This window comes from Rhinopithecus roxellana, chromosome 5 (genome assembly GCF_007565055.1).
Source record: "Rhinopithecus roxellana isolate Shanxi Qingling chromosome 5, ASM756505v1, whole genome shotgun sequence".
Lineage (NCBI taxonomy): Eukaryota > Metazoa > Chordata > Mammalia > Primates > Cercopithecidae > Rhinopithecus > Rhinopithecus roxellana.
The window spans coordinates 114,412,536-114,433,046 of record NC_044553.1 but is presented as its reverse complement, the minus strand read 5'-3'; the positions used below and the strand labels follow the sequence as shown (position 1 = coordinate 114,433,046).

Sequence of the window (20,511 nt, the reverse complement as noted above, 5' to 3'; positions counted from 1 at the left end):
CTTGGTGCTGTACTGGCACCTGTTGCCCTAACGGGAAGCAGCTCCAGCACCCAGAGGCTCTGACTTTCCACCAACATGCTGGCATCAGGAGGGCTGAGGTGTGCTCCCTCACCACCTTCCATAGGCCTGTCTGTCCTCGCCTCGGGCCTCACTGTCTTCAGCTTGTTAGCCCCAAGGGGATAGGATTGGGCTTCTCTTCCAGTGACGGAGTTCCCCATGTTTCCTCTTCACTAGCCAACTGGTTTCTCCCTTCAACTCATCCCGACTCCGTTGTATCTTGTGAAAATTCCTTGACCACATGAAAATAGAATCCTTTTTCTGATTTTGGAACCAACAAAGATCTTTCCAAATTTTACATTTTGTTAATCTCAGTGATAATCTGAGTGGGAGGGCGAGGCAGCTGGACTTGCTGGCCACATGCGATGCCTTAAGTTATAACCGCACCATCTCCTCTAACGGCAGTGCTGACATAGGTAGACAGCCTAATGACCGCCACAGAGGATTAATCACGTGAACTCTACACAACTGACAAAAAAAGATTGTCTAATAATCTGGAAATATGTTCATAATAAATTGTCATGTGAAAAAACTAAGCTACTGTGAGCTCAATTTCCTGTAAAAAAAGAATATATATGTGTAGAAAAAGATAGAAAAAACATATTTTAAAAAGTTAAACATGGTTATATCCAGGTGGTAGGATAGAGGATCATTTTTGTTTTTCTTTTTTACTGCGTATTTTGATGTTAAAATGTGGTCCTCTGTGTGTTAGGGATTGAATTTCAACTTTTTACAGAGACATGTCTTTGGCTTAACAAAACTAAACAGCACAATGGAACAATAGAGCTCATTTGTTCCAACTCCTCAAATTTTAATGATGAGATGCCAGACCCCAGGTTGGTTACCCTGGGTAACTGGTATACAAGAGGCAAGGCCAGGAGTAGAGAGAATCCATTCCAACTCATGTATTTTTATACCCTGCAATGGTTACTCTAAACTCACCTTCCGTGGCCCCCTCTTACTAAGAGTAGCTGTCTGTAGATGGCCTGAAAGCAACTGCAAACCCCACACTCTCAAAACCTCAGTGCCATTTGGAAACTTACATGCACTGATTCCTGCAAACATTTCAGCAAACCGAGGATCTCTTTCCTGGGAGAAGATTGCATCCGCCTTTTCCACGGACTTCCCGGCCTCATGAACACCAGCTGGTAGGTTGGGGACGGGGACCTGTTTGCACATTAAATAAAACACAAGAGCAACTCATGCGTAAGGCACAGAGTGTGTGTCCCCAGAAGCCACCAGCTCTCCTTCATCAGAACCCCTCCCTCTGGAATCACTGGCATTTGGGGCTGGAACATTTTATCAGGTGGGAAGCTTTTCTATATGTGAAAGCCAAGAACAGCCGGTGAGGGGGTTGTGGACAGTGAACTGAAGGTCACAGGAAGGATAACAGAGTCACACTGATTACTTTCTTAGAGTGAGAAATGAACAACAATCAACTTACTCTAAATATCAGGAAAAGTGGACATCATGTGGAGATAGGAGAAGGAAAGGAGACAGAGCCGGTGAAGAGGGAGGCTCACAGCATGACAGGAAGAGGCACATTGAAGAAGAATGGGACACAGGCAGTGGCAGGGAAATGGCCAAGAAGCCAGGGGGCCCAAGGGGATCAGAAGCTGCTCTTGTTGGTCTCTGAGTACACTCATACTAGAGTTCATGCATGGTCCTCAGAAATGTCCTTCAGCCCTTCGGTTGACTATGGCCCCTGGTTCTTCACCTGGTACTCACACATTCTTCATGGCTCAGTTCTGTAGGGAGGAGTGACAGCAGCAGACTCCCAGGGGACCTGTAGTTCTGCTCTTTCCATTGTAGCGTGTGGATGGGGCAATCCTTTGGGCTGAGGGGCTCAAGCTCAGGGCTGAATTGAGTCCCCCAGTCCATTGGGCTGGAGACAATTCCAACAGGGAAAGGGTTTTCCAGAAACTCACCTGGGATAAGTCGTATGATGACAATCCATCTCTCTGGTGCACTTCTAATTCTGCCTGCTGTTGCTGAAGTTGCCTGTGAAACGAGAAGACAACAAAGAGGGTCATGAGGAACAGAAGGGGTGACAATAGGGCTAAGCCAGGACTTTTCCCATACCTCAGAGGCAGAGTGGGTGATACCCAATGGATCTCTACATTGTTTTCCATTTTAAATTATTTTATTTTATTTTTAATGCCCTAAATCAAGACTCCAGACATTGCATTTCATGTTTAGGCTACCACACTCAACTATTTAAGAAATCAATTTTGATGTGTGACTTCATTTTATGCAGAGTCAAAAGATACCACAGAACAAATATTTTAAGGCAAATTCAGAAAAGCAGTTGGGTTTAATGCTGAATGAAGCAGTTGGCTTCAGCTAACACTTTGCCATAAACGGGCGGGTGTTCACATTATCTCATCCAATCCTTACACTATGCTTTCACAGTGGTTATTCTACCCTCATATTAAAATTAAGAAACCGAAGTTCAAAGAGGTTAAGTGGTTGTCAAGGTCAGCCAACTGGCAAATGGCTATGACAGAACAGAGCCAGGGTCTGGCCTGACTCTTCTGACTCCAAGGGACTTTGCTGCCTGCTCCATTTGGGGAAGAAAAAGATTTGCTGGAGGAAATGGAAATGGTGGCTTTAAGTTTAAAAACTGGGTTGTTTTCAAGAGAAAGTGAACTCTATAGCTCAGAGCCTAAAAATGGGGCAAATGACCGGATCCTCTTCAATTGTAAATACCATTAAGAAGGACAGGCAAAAAATTATTAGTGCTACTATGCAATTCAAATTACTAACAGACATTACTCCCAGCCCAGCAATCAGTTTAAAGCATATGAACAGACAATTCAAGCAAAATAAATAAATAAATAAAAGGACAAATATACATGTACTGTATGTACATATAATAACATATATATAATAGATATAATAAGCAAGTTAGGGAAACATTTTGCCATTAAAATAATCAAAATAAATGTAAATTAAAACACCTTTGAAGTATAATTTTTCAACTGCTAAGTCAATAAAAATATGTTTCACATGGTGGCTTTGCATTGAAACTACCACGGTCACATGGTGTTGGGGAAGTGTTCATGGCACGACCTTTTTGGAAAACTATGGTGACACAGATGAGGGACTGTGGACTTGCTCACACTTTCACACTCTCCCAGGTGGTCATCCTGCTGCTGGTCTGTAGTAAGGAAATTATTCAGTGGAAGGAAGTAAGAGCTACCCATGCAAAGTTGGCAGTAATCGGGAATGACTTTGTAAATCCTGCATATTAATTTCCTGAGTGACTATTCCACAGCACTGACAGCAACCACAGTGAAGATCGTCTAGAAACACAGGAAGGTATGATGAAAGGTATGGAAAAGTTCAAGTGCAGCACAATATATTATGCATGCTGCAAATATGGCCACAAATATCATGTGGTTGAGCAAAATTTAACACCAAGAAAAACAATCTCTCAAGTGTCTGCATTAATTAGGAAGGTTATGTATGGATTTCCGTTGTTTACTTCCAGTGTCTATTTTGAAATAAGAACGATCACAGGGGGTCTCCTCTGACATGTTCATGGTCCCACTTTTATCACCCATGGCTGTGTCCCGGACCGGGTGGTGGGGAAGAACCCCCTGGAGGAACTGCAGACAGGCCACCTCCCTTCATCTGGGTCTGGGATGCAGGGAGGGCTGGCTAGATATTCTGTGGATAGGAAGTGAGGGGAGAGTGGGAGAGGAAGCCTTTGTTATCTACGATGAGGAAGTGGCTGGTGGGGAGGTGCAGGTGTGGAAGGTGCTCCAGCTTCCTGGGGAGGAACCACCAGGAATGCATGGCTAGAACATTGTAACAAAACTGTAAACAAACTGTAACAAAAGCTCTAACAAAATTGTAACTGTCAGCAAAAGCACAGGCTTGGTGAGAATGTGGAGGCCCCCACCCAGGAAGAGGTGGTGTGTTTGGCGACTGTGGACAGAAGGCAGGGGTAACACCTGCACCCGCCCCTGTGCATTTGCCCCGGCCTCCTGCTAGATGCCTGCATTCATCCCAACTCACCTTAGGCTCACAGTCACCTTGGAAGTGGGTTTTCTGTTTTTTTAATTCCCCTTCCGCATGAGGAAACTGAGGCCCAGAGATGCTAGAGGTTTGCAGAAAATAGATGGCACCCTCAAAAGGGATGATTAAAGAAGGTTTAGGGAAGGGGCTACTTAACAGGTATGGCCATAAACGGACAGGTGTTTACATTATCTCATCCAATACCCACACTAAACTTTCAGAGTGGTTACTTTACCCTCATGTTAAAGTTAAGAAACTGAAGTTTAAAGAGGTTAAGCGGTTGTCAAGGTTGGCCAACTGGCAAGGGGCTATCACAGAACGGAGCCAAGTACTGATCTGATACTTCTGATTTCAAGGTGCTTTGCTGTCTGCCCCATTTGGGAGAGAAAAAGCTTTCATAGATGTTATACTAGGATGGTGAAGAGCCCCTAGGCTAGCAACAACAGGAAGCCATCATCATCCCTAGGGCCAAAGGGACAGAAGGAGTGAGCAGCTATCAGACCTGTGAGAGCCATGGTGAGCAAGGCTGCCTAATACCTTTTCCTCTTCCGCTCTTGTTCCTTTGTCTCCAGTCAGTCCCTCCACTGGCCAAACTTAACCAGAACAGAGATCAAGGGATCCCATTTGGCCCTTTCCACAATGGTTAACTTCAATCTTCCTCCCAGGCAAACAGGCAAGGCAGAGGGTGTACCAATTGTGTGTGGTAGAAACACAACCACCAGGCTGGTAAGTGGTGAAGACTAAGCAAGACTAGATTTTCTCATTCCAAGTGTAGGCTGTTTGGATTACATAAAAGATGCATTGCTATTTGCTGACTCTTCTCAGCTCCTAAGAAACAAATGCACACAAGTGATCTGGTCCACAGCTCCTCTGATAACAGCAACCCCCGGTACATCATTTCTTTTGACAGGCAACTGGTCAGTCTCTGCTTGACTTTCTCTGCTAGAGAGCTCACTGCATTTTGGGGCAGCCTGCTCCATTTGCAGACAGAAATACTTATAAAAAGCATGACCCCTAAAGAACCCAAATGCACCTCCCTATAACTTTCATCTGGGGAACAACTTCTGCCCCTGGAGAAACATAAAATAAGTTGGATTCTGTTTCTAAAGTCTTTTTCTCAGCATTACAAAAGATGTATGATCTGAACACCACTTCCTCCTCTGGCCATGCCTTCTGTGCTGATGGCCCTGGTGTGTGTGTGTCCCCACCATAAAGGAAGGTCTCCTCGATGGGAACCCCAGTTGGAGGACATGGCGAACATTCTGTTTCGAGTCCAGCCCAGAGGAGTCATTCATTCAGTGAACCATACGGAACTCTATTGCCAGGCACCGGGACAGACCAACGACTTAGAACCCACAAGATCCCTGCCCTCATGGAACTGACAGTCTCCAGGGAAAGACACACGTAGGCAAGCAATTACAGTGTGGTGAGTTAAGATGACACCTCAGGACGAACAAGATTCTATCGAAGGGTACAGTCTGCCTCCTCATGTCAGTGTGGGGGCCCAGATAAAAGGAAAAGGATAAAAGCAGAAGCACGTGATCTCCTACCAGGCAGTCTCAGCCCATGCTTATTAGACCAGCAAAGTGGGAGCACTAGAAATAATTTTCCAAACAAATTGGCATTCCAGAAATTGAAAAAGGAAACAATATTCAACAGAAAAAAAAGCATTCCTTTCTATATCTCCTTATTCTTACTTTATGACTTTTGTTTTGTTTTGCTTTGATTCACACCTTGGGGGCACCATCACCTTCCACTGAATGTAGGGCTGATGGCCAGTACTTTGTCAACATTTTCACATCTCTGCAGTATCCTCATTTCAGAGATAAAGCAACTCAGATGCAACGATGAAAGTGTAGATGTAAGTGTCCAGGGTGTGAACTAAGTGTCCAGAGTAACACGGTTAGAATGTAAATGATGCATCCAGGGTGACATGGCTAGAATGTAATTGATGTGTAAAGGATGGGTGGCATGGCACGAATATGGAACACATAGGACTCAAACCCAAGTCTGTCTGGCTGGAGACCTTGCACAGTTTTTCCTCTGTCCTAAGCTGCTGCCCTAGCCCAAGAGACATACCCATGGCTATAACACAGACAATTATTCCACGTCTCCTATTCCAGTACCTTGGGCATCTTGAGCCATAGGAAACAGAAAAATCTGTTCCTTGGGACTTTGGTGGGGTTGAAGCAGTGAACTCCCCATTATGGCAGCAATCCATGAACCATTTTCTAACCCTTTCCCAGAGCCCTACCTTCAACCCACAAACATTTTTCCAGGAAATGACAACCACTCCTACCTGCAACTCAGGCTGTGCCCAGCCCAGGCCCAGAATCTCGGAGACAGGATAGGATCACTGTGTGGAGTTGTGTAGCTGTACCACAGGTGCCTGGCTAAGGGGCAAAGTGGGGCACAAACCCAGCCCTCTCCATTCACACACCTTGGTGCAGGTCTGTGTTTGGGGAGGGCCCATGTTTCTAATGTGCATAAAGGCCGTGATAAGGGGTCTTGGTATTAGGCTGGGGGATTGCTTTCAGTTCTGTTCCTGTTTGGGCTCCTAGACCAGAAAAAGCTCCTTTCACTGGGAAGCAGAAAATCAGGTCACAGGTATGGCTGGCAAATCCCCAGGACCCTAACCACACTGGCTCTGTGGTTGGAACATCAGCATCTCCATCCCACAACCTTTGGGTTTCTTCTTCCATAGCTGAGCACGTGTGGAAGAGAAAGTGCTGACCTGCAGGCTGCCCCATCCTGAGAAGAGCCCTGGGGAGTTTTCTCAGACATTTCACAGCAATGGTATGAAAATAAACCTTGGTGTGCTTGCAAATTCCAGAGAAGGAGAAAGCAGGGCTGCTCAGAAGAAAACTGACTGACAGCACATGCGAGGGAAGTGGGTTCCTACCGCAGCCAGTGCTGCCCTCCATTAGCTGGGCTACAATGGCTGAGGAGTAGAAAGTGAATGCTTCAAGCTCGGCTTCCTGTCGGCGAGGTGCAGGAGGCTGGGCAGATGCTGTCAATTTTCCCTCATGCTCCCTGGACAGGGGTTTTTACTCAGCCTAAGTGAGTAAGAAGGCATGAAGTGGGCATTCCGAGGTCGCTGGAATCATGTCCCTGGGAGTAACTGGAAGCACGCTGGGAGGCGTCTGGGGATGGAGGCTAATATCCATCCTGGTTGGGCACCATCTGCATGTCTATTGTGAAGCACTCGAAATGCTTATTACAGGGTTTGGAATTGATTTGATCAGGGCCAGAGAGCAGCATGGTCCAGTCATGCATGTGTGTGCATGCACACGTGTGTGTGTTAGAGCTTGCTTCCTGGCCATGTGGATTGGCTCAGCAGGGTCCTGATGGAAGGCAGGGGAGATGGTCAGTAAGACCGATGATCACTTGTGAGGGGGCAAAGGCCTCAACCAAGGCAGTGCCAAAGAGGCAGAGAAGGATATGCGCTAGAGAGAATCCCAGTTGGAACCAGGGGCTCTGGTTCTGTGCCAGGTTGCCTGTTGAGGTGAATGAGAGGGAGGGATCCAGGATAGCTCCCAGATCTAGGGTTTGGTGACTGGGTGTTTCAGGCCCTTACTGCCTCTATGCTCTGCAGAGAACAGGAATGCAGTCTTTCCTTTGATTTCTTTTGTACCCACCCCTATGCTCCACCACCTGCCTAGGACCAACCAGGTGGCCACTGCTAAGCATGACAAAGGAGACATGATGGTCGGTCAGCTCAAGAGAGACTGAATCGTGATTCTGGGCATGGTGGGGTTTTAAAAACACATGCACGCACACACACACACACACGAGCCAACAGGTGTGGTTATGACAACATTGGAACAATGCTATGACAGGAAAGAGGACTTGGCCTGAACAGACCCAAAGAGATAACTTCAGATCACTTCCCTAAAAAGATGTCAGAAATGAAGAAAGCACAGCAGCTAGGTTGTGCCTAAGTAAAAACACTGAAATGACTCAAGCTAAGAAACAGCCCCAAAAGAGTGTTGGCCCCCAGTGCCAAGGCACATTTCAAAACTGTGGTATGTGACCAGTATGTTAAATCAGTCTGGGTTTTTCTGGACTTCATTCCATATTTGATGGAACAGGAGAAAATGCAAGGGTGATAAAGAGGTCTTCTTTGTAGTAACTTTACACAAATGTTCGACATTAAACACTCAATTTCTCCAGGAAGTTTCTTTTGGATGCTTTTGACTGAAAGCAACCAAGCTTGCAAATTGTCCACACTTCACCCTCGCCATCCCCTTCCCTCAGCACAGAGCATTTAAGGATCTTTCCATAACAAGTCTGCCAACTGCTGGCAAAGTCTCGCCTCACAAATTCGAAAATAGCTAGCCAGTTCACATTCACGGTTGTCACTGCCCTCTACCGTCCACAGTAAACTTTTTCAACCAACTTCACCAATGCAGGACCTTTCAGTTCAGAGACACAGACTGAGGATTCTGGTGTAACTATGTCCTGAGGGGGCATCCTAATCCATGTAACCTCACAAGCTGCAACAGCAACTTTCCGGAGGAACTACGTAGGCCAAACCCTATACAAGATGGCTTTTCTTTTTTCTCAGTGCTGCCTGACTTTCAGGAAAAGAAAGCAAAACCTCAGCCCCAAGGGTGGTTTTCACAGGGGGATATTTACTTTTCTTGCAAGCCCCACTGCAGTGCTACCTCCTGGGGATGTTTTCTCCGAGGCCCGAGGGGAAGTATTTATTCTTTGCCCCCACTGCATTTTACCTGTCCCTCCCGTCTGCCCCTTCTTACGTTCTCCATGTTATTGGAGCTCAAGTCTTAGCTTGGAGTGGCTGGAGCAAGGGGCCATGACAGGAGGCATGAGCCTGGGACAAAGCTGTGGCTTGAACAGATGCTAAGCAGATCCAGGCTGGCATTTAAAGCTATGGCTTGAACAGATGCTAAGCAGATCCAGGCTGGCATTTTCCTCCTCCTCTCCCTTTGGGGCTCCCACTGTCCTGCACCTGGCTCCTTCAGGTCAGTGGGCACACGCTGTTACCCTGTCTCAAGAGCTCCTGAAAGGCCCTTGCCCAGCACCCTCCATAACCCACCTGTTGAACAAAGAAAGCACCATGGAATCCTGAGCCCTGCTTACTTTTACTCCCATTTCTCAAGCGTCCCTATTTTCTTCAAGGCTGGGCCACATATGAGCCTGGCACTGGTGGTACCTCTCTGCTTCCTAAGTAAAGAAGAACCACCCTTTTCCCATGTTGGGAGAAGTGAGACAATAAAACATCCTTAATTTGGCCAAGCTAACTGAGTTTCACCAGATAAAATCAGAATAGAAAATAGTAAAATAGTATTATCTTTTTGCATACCTGGAACTATGATTGAGTACATTTGTTCCTGCTCTACTTACAACCAAGAAAGTCTTGACTAGAAGGCAAAGGTAAAAAAAAAGAATCAGAGCATCAAGTCAGCCAAGGGTGACATTAAGAAAGAGGAGCTGGTTGGACAGAGTTTGGGGAGAATGACCAGTGAGAACAGGTTATTTCATGTGGGTTATCAAGAGGCTTCTGGGAAAACAATTTCAACACCTTTAGGGCAAAAGCAAGGCTGTAAGGGGCTAAGAACAGATGAATGGTGAAGAAGGAGGTTCCCACAGACACGTCTGGCAGGGCCAGGTGGGAGGGGAGCTTTGGTGGGTTGGCCTGACAGGGATTCTCCAAGATCAGCAAGTCAGGTGTCTATATGAAGGCCCGAGAAGGAGTCAACAAGGAGGATGAGACAAGAAGGGAGGGTCATGGGAGTCCAGGGACGTGCAGGGAGATGAAGAAGGTGCAGGGTTTGGCCCTGGAAGGAGGAGGCTTTGCCCCTGCTAGGAGCCGGAAATGGAGGAGGGCATTGAGATAGAAACACTCATGAACAGGAAGAGAATCACCAGGAGGGTCCTGGTGTCTCTGGTTGTTGGAAGGCAAGGTGATCTGCCCGGAGTTAGAGGAAGAAGGCAGGCAGGGCATTTAGGAGACCAAACATAATCAAGGGCTTCAGGCAAGAACTGGCCCAAGAAACTGCCAAGCCACTGCAAAGGGTGGCAGGGTTGCGTTGCTCCTGCAGCTGCTGACAATCACAGTGATAGCTACTGCAGACCACATTTACCGGGGCCGACTCAGTCTGCTATCATAGTAGAGTGCTTCATATGCAGTAGCTCCATGCAGAATCTGCAGAATAATTCTATGATTCTGGGCCAGTAGTTCTGTCATTCTCCCCATTTTACAGATGAAGCAACTGAGGCTTAGAAAGAGTAGGTGACTTGCCCAGTTGGGAGCTGGGATTGGAATCCAAGTCATCATCTAATTAAACTAAAGAGCTTCTGCACAGAAAAACAAACAAACACAACAACAACAAAACTATCACTAAACAGATAACCTACAGAATGGGAGAAAATATTTGCCAACTATGCATTTGACAAAGAAATAATATCCAGAATCCACAAGGAATTTAAATTAATCAATGAGAAAACAACAAATCCCATTAAAAAGTGGGCAAAAGGCATGAACAAGATACTTCTCAAAAGAAGTCATAGAAGCAGCCAACAAACAGATGAAAAAAATACTCATTGCTAATCACCAGAGAAATGCAAATCAAAACCACAATGAGATACCATCTCACACCAGTTACAATGGCTATTATTAAAAAGTCAAAAAATAACAGATGTTGGCGAGGTTGCAGAGAAAAGAGAATGCTTACACAGTGATGATGGGAATGTAAATTTGTTCAGCCACTGTGGAAAACAGTCTGGAGATTTCTCAAGGAACTAAAAACAGAATTACCAGTCAATCCAGCAATCCCATTACTGCATTACTGGGTATATACTCAAAGGAAAATAAATTGTTCTACCAAAAAGACGCTTGGACTTGCAGGTTCATTGCAACACTATTCATAATAGCAAAGACAAGGAATAAACCCAGGTGCTCATCAATGGTGGGCTGAATAAAGAAAATGTGGGCTGGGCACGGTGGCTCACACCTGTAATCCCAGCACTTTGGGAGGCCAAAGCAGGGGATTTGCCTGATTCCAGGAGTTTGAGACCAGCCTGGGAAACACGGCAAAACCCCATCTCTGCTAAAAATACAAGAAATCAGCTGGGCGTGGTGGTGCGTGCCTATAGTCCCAGCTACTCGGGAGGCTGAGGTGGGAGAATCACCTGAGCTCAGGAAGTTAAGGCTGTAATGAGCCCAGATAGTGCCACTGCACTCCAGCCTAGGTGATGGAGTGAGATTCTGTTTCAAAAAAAAAAGAGAAGAAGAAAATGTGGTATATAAACGCCACAAAATATGCAGCCATTAAAAAGAACAAAACCATGTCCTTTGCAGCAACATGGATGCAGCTGGAATCCATTATCCTAAGTGAATTAATGCCGAATCAAAAAACCAAATACCATGTGTTCTCACCTGTAAGTGGGAACTAAACATTGGGTACTCACAGACATAAAGATGGGAATGATAGACACTGGGGGGACTACTAGAGAAGGAGGGTGAGAGGGAGGCAAGGGTTGAAAAACTACCTGTTGGGAACTATGTTCACTCCTTGGGTGATGGATTCAACTGAAGTCCAAGCCTCAGCATCATGCAATATATCCATGTAACAAACCTGCATATGTACCCCCTGAATCTAAAATTTAAAAAAAATTCCAGGTCATTGGCCCCCTGAGGCATCTTGCATGGACTCGTCTGTCCAGCTCTGTGACTACTGGCCCAGGAGCAGGGTAGAGGCTGAGGACTCAGAGGGTGGTGTTGCCTGGAAAGAAGTTTACTTTGTGGGGCCCAGATGGGAACTCCCAAATCCAAGGGGCTCAGGGACAGCAACAGAGGGCAGAGCCAGGCAAGTTCTGAGAGTGCCAGCAGGCGGTGGTGACCACCTGGAGGCTTCAGAATTCCGGGGAGGCTACCAAGAAGGGATGTCAGCAGATGAAGAGGAGGTGGTAGGGTTGGAAACAGGTCCCCCAACCGAGTGCTGAACCAGGGAAAATGGTGGATGCTGGTGCCACTGACTATGATGGCGAGACATGGGGACAGTTTTCCAGATGCCAGCCTCATCTCACACCCTTGCATGCTACAGTCCTCCCGACACACTGGCCATGGCTTCCACATGCTTGCATTTGCTTGGACATCCTTTTGTCCAAATGCCTTTGTGTTGGTTTCTTGGCCTTGTATATCCTTGAGATTAAATGCAGAGGAGGTATGACCTGTTCAAGGTCATGCTCACTGTGCTGGAAGTTGAACCCAGTGTCTGGCCTGTAGCTTGACTTCATTTAATCTTTACAGCAACCTTAGAGGGAGGTGAAGAGAGGAAGTGACTTGTTCAAGGTTGCACAGGCAGGAAGTGGTGGGGTCAAGGTCTGCTAACATGTATGGAACACAGGAGTGATGACTCCAGCAGAGACCTTGGGCTCCTCAGGCCCTGGGCAGGGAGGAATGCTTCCACAGCTGGGCAGCAGGGAAATCATGTGTCTTTGAGGTGCCTACACCCGGGCCACCTGTCCCATTCCCTAGAGCTGTCAAGAGGCTCAGCCTCACTTCCTCCACCCCTGGCTGCAGTAGGACCAAGAAACCAGGCACAAGCAGCTGCTGCAACAGGGAGCAACACGGGAGGGCCCAGCAGAGCTCCATTTGGCTGGGTTCCATGCTCAGGGGCAAGAAAAGAGGAACAGAAACTGGAGCACCTTGCACTGAAGGGAGGAGAGTGTCATGATCATCACTCATTCTTTTGTTTCTCACAAATCAGGAGGGAAATGAGAAGGAGGAACATGGGAGGGAGACAGTGATGGGGACCTACAGTCTCCTCTGTTCTTAATCCTGCAGGGATTTCCAGCTACAGGGAGAGCCGGCAGGGAGAAAAGAGCTCCAAATAAAATTGCCAGCTCTGGACCCAAGCAAGCGCATGTGGATTCCAGGAGAGGGAAACAGTGGAGTACATACTTGACGTTGGTGTTGGTGCAGATGATGTACTCAATCTCATCAGAATAGGGATTCTGGAATGTGAAGCTGCTGGTGCGGATCAACATCCACTCCCGGTTCTTGGTGCGAAATCGATACATGACCGACAGTACTTGGCCTTTCAGCTTAACCACCTGAGAAAACATTTGGAGAAGGAAGTCAGCAGGAGGAAGGATGGTGCCAAATGGGAGGAGGGAGAGGCTGCAGGCAGTGGGGTTGTGGCGGGGGACAGCAGGATCTCAGAATAGAGGCATTGTGGCTAAAAGACAGTAAGAGAGGGAGAGCAGTTTTGCAATGGGAATTCCTCCGCCTACCTCCTGGTGAAATGGGGTGCTGCATTTGGGTCATTCTGTACCCACAGTATGAGAAAGCAACCATTCAATGCCTGCTTTATAGTAGGACTTCTAATTTAGCTTTTACAAATCAGATCATGAAAACTCTGCAAGCCAGAGCATTTTTCTTTTTGCCTTGGTTGCTAGGGTACTCTGGATTTGGTGCTCTCCACTCACCCTCAAGTTATCTCACTCAGGTATGTAGCTACATTGTATTCACGGATTTACTTCTTGCTACCACAACATACGAGATGCTTAACCTCTGCTTAACATTGTAAAATGGAATCAATAGACTCTCTGATAGGAGACATAATGAAATGGTCACTTTCTATGGATTATTTATTTATTTATAAGTTTCTATGTATTACACTTTGATGTTGTAATATGATTTCAAACGTATTGCTTCAGAAACAGCCTCACGAGAGTTTGGTAAGATGAGTTTTATTATTTATAGCTGATAATACTGAGACTCAGGGAAATTAAATAAGTCATCCAAGATCAGATAACTTTGGTGGAAAAGCTGGGACAGGAAGCAAGATCTTACTTCCGCATCACAAGATTGTCCCTCTGGCTACACAGATCTCCCCTTTTTCTATTGAAAATATGCTCCAGCCTGGCCATCATGGCGAAACCCCGTCTCTACTAAAAATATGAAAACTAGCCACGCCCCATGCCTGTAATCCCAGCTACTTGGGAGGCTAAGGCATGAGAATCGCTTGAACCCAGGAGGCAGAGGTTACAGTGAGCAGACATCGTGCCACTGCTGGCCCCTGCCACAACCCCACTGCCTGCAGTCTCCTTATCCAAGGGGGCTACAATCCAAAACCCCCAGTGGATGCCTGAAATTGTGAATAGTACGAAATCCTATAGATGCTATGCTGTTTCCTACATATACATACCTATGATAAAGTTTACAAATTAGAAACAGTAAGAGATTAACAACAACTCATAATAAAATAGAACAATTATACCAATATGCCAGCATCACTATTCTTGCACTTGTTTGGCAGCGAACACGGTGTGGAAACACTGGCCAAAGGAAGGAATCACGTCCTAAGCTGGACAGAGGGGGAAGGCACAAGATTTCATCATGCTACTCAGAACAGCACACAATATAAAACTGATGAGTTATTTCTGGAATTTTCCATTTAATAGTTTTGGACTGTGGTTGACTGCTGGTAACTGCAATTGTTGAAAGCAACATGGCAGGTAAGGGGGCTGCTCTGTACATCATAGGTACATGCAGCAAACCAGACACCAGAATACGCATGCATATGTGCAGAAGGTAGCATTCGGGTGCGGTTCTCATGGTTGAAGCACAAATGGAAGAAGGGATATAAATGACTGGTGGGACTAGGCCTGGGTGTGATTACACCCCCAGCACAAAATATGGCGAGCAGGAGTTCTCCCCTCCACAGGCATGTGCAGACCCCAGATTAGGGCTGGCAAATCTCTGGGCCATGGTAGTCGGGCTTGCTGACTGAGAGATTAGAATGACCACAGATTAGAATGGGGATTTGGTCCCTGCGATCAGGGAAGGCCTGACTCACCCATTCCTCACACCCACCAACTTGTGGTCTATTCTTCGGTGGTGTCTGTCATCTTGGCCAGACTGCACTCAGCATGGGGACAGGGACGTCTTGGTCACCTGTGTCTACTCCATGTCTACCCTCAAGCCCTACAAGGAGCAGGCTCTCAGAGCACACTTCCCACAGGGACTCAATGGTGTGCTGGCCCCATGGCTGGGGATAGCCATCCCTCTTCCACACTGTCCCCGGGGGAAGCCAGACAAGATCTGGGCCTGCGGATGTCAGGTAAGGCTCCCTGCTGGGAAATCCCTGAGTGATAAATAAACGAAACCAAGAGCTCTGGGAGGGTGGGCGGCTGTCCCTGACACCACAGGGGAGGAGGCTGAGCTGTGCAGTAAGTAAGGCCGGGCACGTCTGCGGCCCCAACAGCAACCTGGCTCTTTCCTCGCGGGGCTGGAGGTCAAGGCCATGTGCCTCTCAGGTCAGCATCCAACGGGGACTTCTCTGTGTCTGCTCCAAAAACAGGGGACATAGGGAGTCACTGTCCACATTTTGAAACCCACATCTTCTGCAGTCTGAGGAAGCACAGGAAGGGCGGTCCCTTTTTTTGTTTGTTTCTTCTAACTAGAATGCCTGAGATAGTGTGAAATTTGTTAGCTCCATGCAACTAGCACACAGAAGGCACCACCTTAGGAGCTATGTAAAGGGAAGCTCAGCCTTAGGAGCTGTGGAAAGAGAACAGAAGAAGGGAGCCGGCAGTTCTGCACCCTCCTGGTTCCAAGTTATAGGCTAAGCACCTTACATGTTAGCTCAAGCAGTCCTCACAACAGCATTTCGTGAACCTGGAAACTGAGCCTCAAAGGAGTTGAATACCTTGCCTAAAGCCTTATGACCTTAAGCCTATATCTACCTGGCTCCAAAGCCCTTTACATAAATTCCTATTGCCAATGCACATTCTCTGTCCCCAAAGAGCCTCTCAGCCAGGAAGGATCAGTGTGTAGATAACTGTAACCCAGAGAGAGTATGCTTGATGCCACTACAGAAACACAGATGAAATGCCATGGGGTTACCAGGAGGGTGAGGAGAGATGGCCTGCGGTCAGCATCTGAAGACAGCTCCTGGAGAGAAATGGGGTTTCTCTCCAGTTGGAAGAGGGTAAAGTGTTGGCAAGTGAGGATGTGTGGGGAGGGCTCTCCTGGCAGAAGGTACAGCATGGGCAAATGTTGGGAGGCTGGGAAACCTGACATGTGATGGGGGATTGGCTATGCATGGTGCAGGCGCCATGGTCCAGGCCCTCAGACCAGGGCGACGCACGTGGCTGTGCTTAACTCAGGTGCAATGCAGGAGATGGCCAAGGCCAAGCATAAAACCTGGCTTAGCCTGGCTCTTCATGGAAACAGCCCCCTTCATCATCCTCCTAATCATGGAAGGTGCCTGAGTGGAAAGGAGACAGGCGAGATGGGAGCCTGCTTTCACTTTCACGGAGTTCAGCTCTTTTTGACTTATAGGTAAACTGTATTCGGAGAGGGAAACCAAGAGCAGACGCAAGTTTCCTGGTCCCTGGCTGGCTCCCTGTCACCCCCCTCAAACTCAAATTCCTCACAAACAGTCATGTTCTAAGGGCCTCCTGTCCAGACTATTCAAGTACTTTTGTTTAAATCCAGAGTTCAAGAGCTGGCTCTTAGCTGACGTAGCCACCTCCCTGCTTCTGCAAGAAGAAGCCACTTCCCTTTATCAACATTTGACCCCCACCTCAGCTATCAGTGGGGAGACCAAAGAACACAAGCACGGGGCCAAGGCATGGTGTGCTCCAGCATGTCCCTGCAGCTGCTTGGCCGCTGCCCACTGTGCCCTGTGGCCGGGGCTGGAGCTGGGGCTGCCGGCATTACTGTCTCGGCCTCCCCTCCTGCTGGAGGAATGTGGTGGCTGCTCACCGAGTGAGAATTACTTAAGCTGGATATCAGGGTGGGATCAGATGTTAAATTCCTTCTTTGTCTTTTCAAAACCCACCGGGTTCTGACAGTGTCAGCAGTCTGAAGCCTTGGGTGTGCTGTTGGATGGAGAGGCCTGTGTGTGGAGTATGGTGTTGTGATTGGATGCATTGGAGGCAGGCAGGCCTGGGCTCTGCGACCTGGGGCAGGCAACTGCACCTCCCAGTGTCTACTGTGAAAAAAATGAGGAAGACAACACTTACTGTGTAGGTTTGAGGATTACATAAGATAATGAAATGGGTCTGGCCAGTTACTGGGCACAGAATGGAGGCCCCCATCACTGTTAAAGCTCCATTTCCATTAACCCAGAAAAATGAAGCCCACCCAACCCAAACCTGACTATGCTAAATGATGCAAAGTTTATCATAATTTCCACATAGTTAGCAAACATATGGCATAAAAAGGCATCCTCTTACAATGTTTAACCATTCCAATTCCACATTTTTCCAAAATGAAAATCAATTGCTATGGGTTTTGATCCATTTAGATTGCTTTGTTAAGAGCCACCCTTGTACAGGGCTCTACACTCAGTGGTGAAGATGACGATCAAATGCACAGATGAAGGCTGGGCACAGTGGCTCATGCCTGTAATCCTAGCACTTTGGGAGGCCGAGGCAGGCGGATCACTTGGGGTCGGGAGTTTGAGACCAGCCTGGCCAACATGGTGAAACCCCATCTCCACTAAAAATACAAAACCTAGCCAGGCATGATGGCACATGCCTGTAGTCTCGGCTACTCGGGAGGCTGAGTCACGAGTATCACTTGAACCCAGAAGGTGGAGGTTGCAGTGAGCTGAGATTGTGCCACTGCACTCCAGCCTGGGTGACAGAGTAAGACCCCATCTCAAAAAAAAAAAAAAAAAAAAAAAAGCACAGACGTAACGAAGTCTGCCCATAGGGAGGTCAGGTTCTGGTAAGGAAGACAAAAAAATAATCCCCCAAACAAGCCAATGGACAAATAAATAAAACTGAAATAGCTGCTGTGAAGGAAAACAAGGGACTTAGAAAGAGGCTGGGGTGACTTTCCTAGGTAGAGTGACCACTGAGGGCATCCCTGAGACAACATGAGTGGAAAGCTGAAGGATAAGATGTCAGTCACGTGAAGAGTGAAGGAAAGGCATTCCCTCAGGGGAACAGCACGTGCAAAGGCCCTGAGGTGGGGAAAAGCATGTTCAAGGAACCAGAAGAAGGCCAGCATAACTCAAGAGTAGTGTCCACATGAGGATGAGACGGGGCCAGGTATATAGATAGCATGAAGCTATTTATGTCTTCAGAATGGCTTGGAGTAAAGTAAGAGTAAAAGTACAGAGACCAGCAAGAAAATGACTGCAATGGTCAGAATGGGAGATGGGGTGACCTAGTTCAGGGGGAAAGGAAAGAAGAGAGAAAGGAGGGGCTGAATGTATGGAGTTGGACTGAGGGAAGAGCTAAGGATGTTTCTTGGTTTCTGGCCTGGGCAAACAGGTGGATGGTGACGTGAGGAGAACTGGGGGCTGGGAAAGGAGAATCAGGCATTCTGCATTTGAGGGCTGTGGGGCACTGATGTGGCAGTGTGGCATAGCTGCTGGTTGTTACATAGGTGTTTAGCCCGGTACCCAATAGTTATATTTCCCTCCTCCCACTGTCCACCCTCAAGTAGACCCCAGTGGGCTACTACCCCAGCGGGGTAAAAGCAAGTGTGGAGCAGGATGGACAGTCTGGGCTGGAGTCGTCCCATGGGTAGGATTATCCAGGGAGACATCACAGGGAGGAGAGAAGGCAGCCAAGGGGAGGGGGGCCTGGGGCATCATCCATGGTGGCTTGTAGAAGAAGGCAGAAGAGGAGAAACCAGCAGAGGAGGCCAGAAATGGGAAGAAAGCCAGGAGTAGGTGATGTTCTGAAAGGAACGAGGAGAGTGTGCAGGAAGGAGTGGGGGTTAAGAGTTCTATCCACATACGTGGCATAAATTTGGAGTCCTATGTCTATTTGCGCAAACATAGCAATGCCTTCAATAGGAAGGTTCGGTGGTCAGAGAGGCCCCACTCTTAGATACTTGAAAGGCAGAATGTCAGGCACATGTTTTCTCAGAGGCATGACAAACTATTATTCCCTCTTGAAAAGTAACTCAAGGGCCTCTTTCCTTGAATAGAACACTGCCTGCTCTATTCTTTCCTAGGGCTGAAGCAAGATATGAGAGCCCTGTGGAGAGAGGAGGTGTGTTCTCTCTCTCACCTCAGCTGAACCTGGGTTCAGGAAGCTGCGACTCCTCCATGTGAATCCCAGTTCTCTCATTCATCGCCTGTGTGGCAGGGAGGTACCAAGCCTCACTACACTCACCTGTAACGTGAAGATGATGATGCCTACCTCCTCCGACTACTGTGCAGATTCAATAGTGCATCGGACAAGGCTTCCCATATGTTTGGCACACAGTAGGTGCTCAATACACAGCAGCTAACAGTCACGATGTGCATGACACTGTTACTAGGGTGGCCACCCTCTCGGGCTCCCGGGTCACCCTAAATCCCTCTCTCCTCACCATGTCTATCCAAAGCATCGGCACTCGTCAAACAACTGTCTCCTCAAGTTGCCACCTATTTTAAATTTCCACTGCCCCTGCCCACATTCTGGCCACATCACCTCCTACTTGGACAATTTTAAAAGCCTCTTGTCTTTGTTTCCAGTTATTTCCCCCATCTGTCTCTTCTGCATACCTGGGCTACTAAAGTGGTTTTTTGAAACACTGCTCTGCCTAAAATCCTCAAAGTCATCCTCGCTTACCTTTCTTTTTACTGTATGTATGTATGTATGTATGTATGTATGTATGTATGTATGTGAGACAGAGTCTTGCTCTTGTTGCCCAGGCTGGAGTACAATGGCACGATCTTGGCTCACTGCAACCTCTGCCTCCCGGGTTCAAGCGATTCTCTTGCCTCAGTCTCCAGAGTAGCTGGGATTACAGGCACCTGCCCCCACACCCGGCTAATTTTTGTATTTTTAGTAGAGATGGAGTTTTGCCATGTTGGCTAGGCTGGTCTTGAACTCCTGACCTCATGAGCGGCCCACCTTGGCCTCCCAAAGTGCTGGATTATGGGCATGAGCCACCCTGCCCGGCCGCTTACCTTTTTATTGGTTGATTGATTGATTGAGACAGAGTCTCACTCTGTCACCCAGACCGAAGTGCAGTGGTGCAATCTTCGCACACTGCAACCTCTACCTCCCAGGTTCAAGCTATTCCCCTGCCTCCCAAGTAGCTGGGACTACAGGTGCGTGCCACCATGCCTGGCTAATTTTTGTATTTTTAGTAGAGGCAAGGTTTTGCCACATTGGCCAGGCTGGTCTTGAATTCCTGGCCTCAAGTGATCTGCCCACCTTGGCCTCCCAAAGTGCTGGGATTATAGGAATGAGCCACCGCACCTGGTCTTCATTTACCTTTAAATGACTGAGGAGAGAATCTATGTTCTTTAGCATGGGTTAAGAGGCCTTTCATAACGTGGCTGTACCAGGCTCATTTATCACCACTGCCCACCTCCTCCAAGTCAGCCAGTGCCACTCCAGCCACTAGCAACTGCTTAGGATTCTCCCTTTTGTAACTCTAGGGCTGCCCCTTCAGTCTAGAATGTTCACTTATTTATTCTATGCTCGTCCTTTAAGACC

The 20,511-nt window shown here is 47.5% G+C and overlaps 1 protein-coding gene across 1 annotated transcript in view; it reads right to left on the bottom strand.

The window, feature by feature from the left end:
- The window catches only part of ARNT2 (aryl hydrocarbon receptor nuclear translocator 2), a 201,298-nt gene that overhangs the window by 26,304 nt on the left and 154,483 nt on the right, over positions 1–20,511 (bottom strand). The window contains exons 12-14 of the mRNA XM_030931473.1: positions 13,010–13,161; positions 1,986–2,058; positions 1,101–1,224 (exon numbers count right to left, since the gene is read on the bottom strand). Of these exons, the coding sequence (XP_030787333.1) occupies positions 1,101–1,224; positions 1,986–2,058; positions 13,010–13,161 (349 nt within the window). The remainder of the gene's footprint in view (positions 1–1,100; positions 1,225–1,985; positions 2,059–13,009; positions 13,162–20,511) is intronic.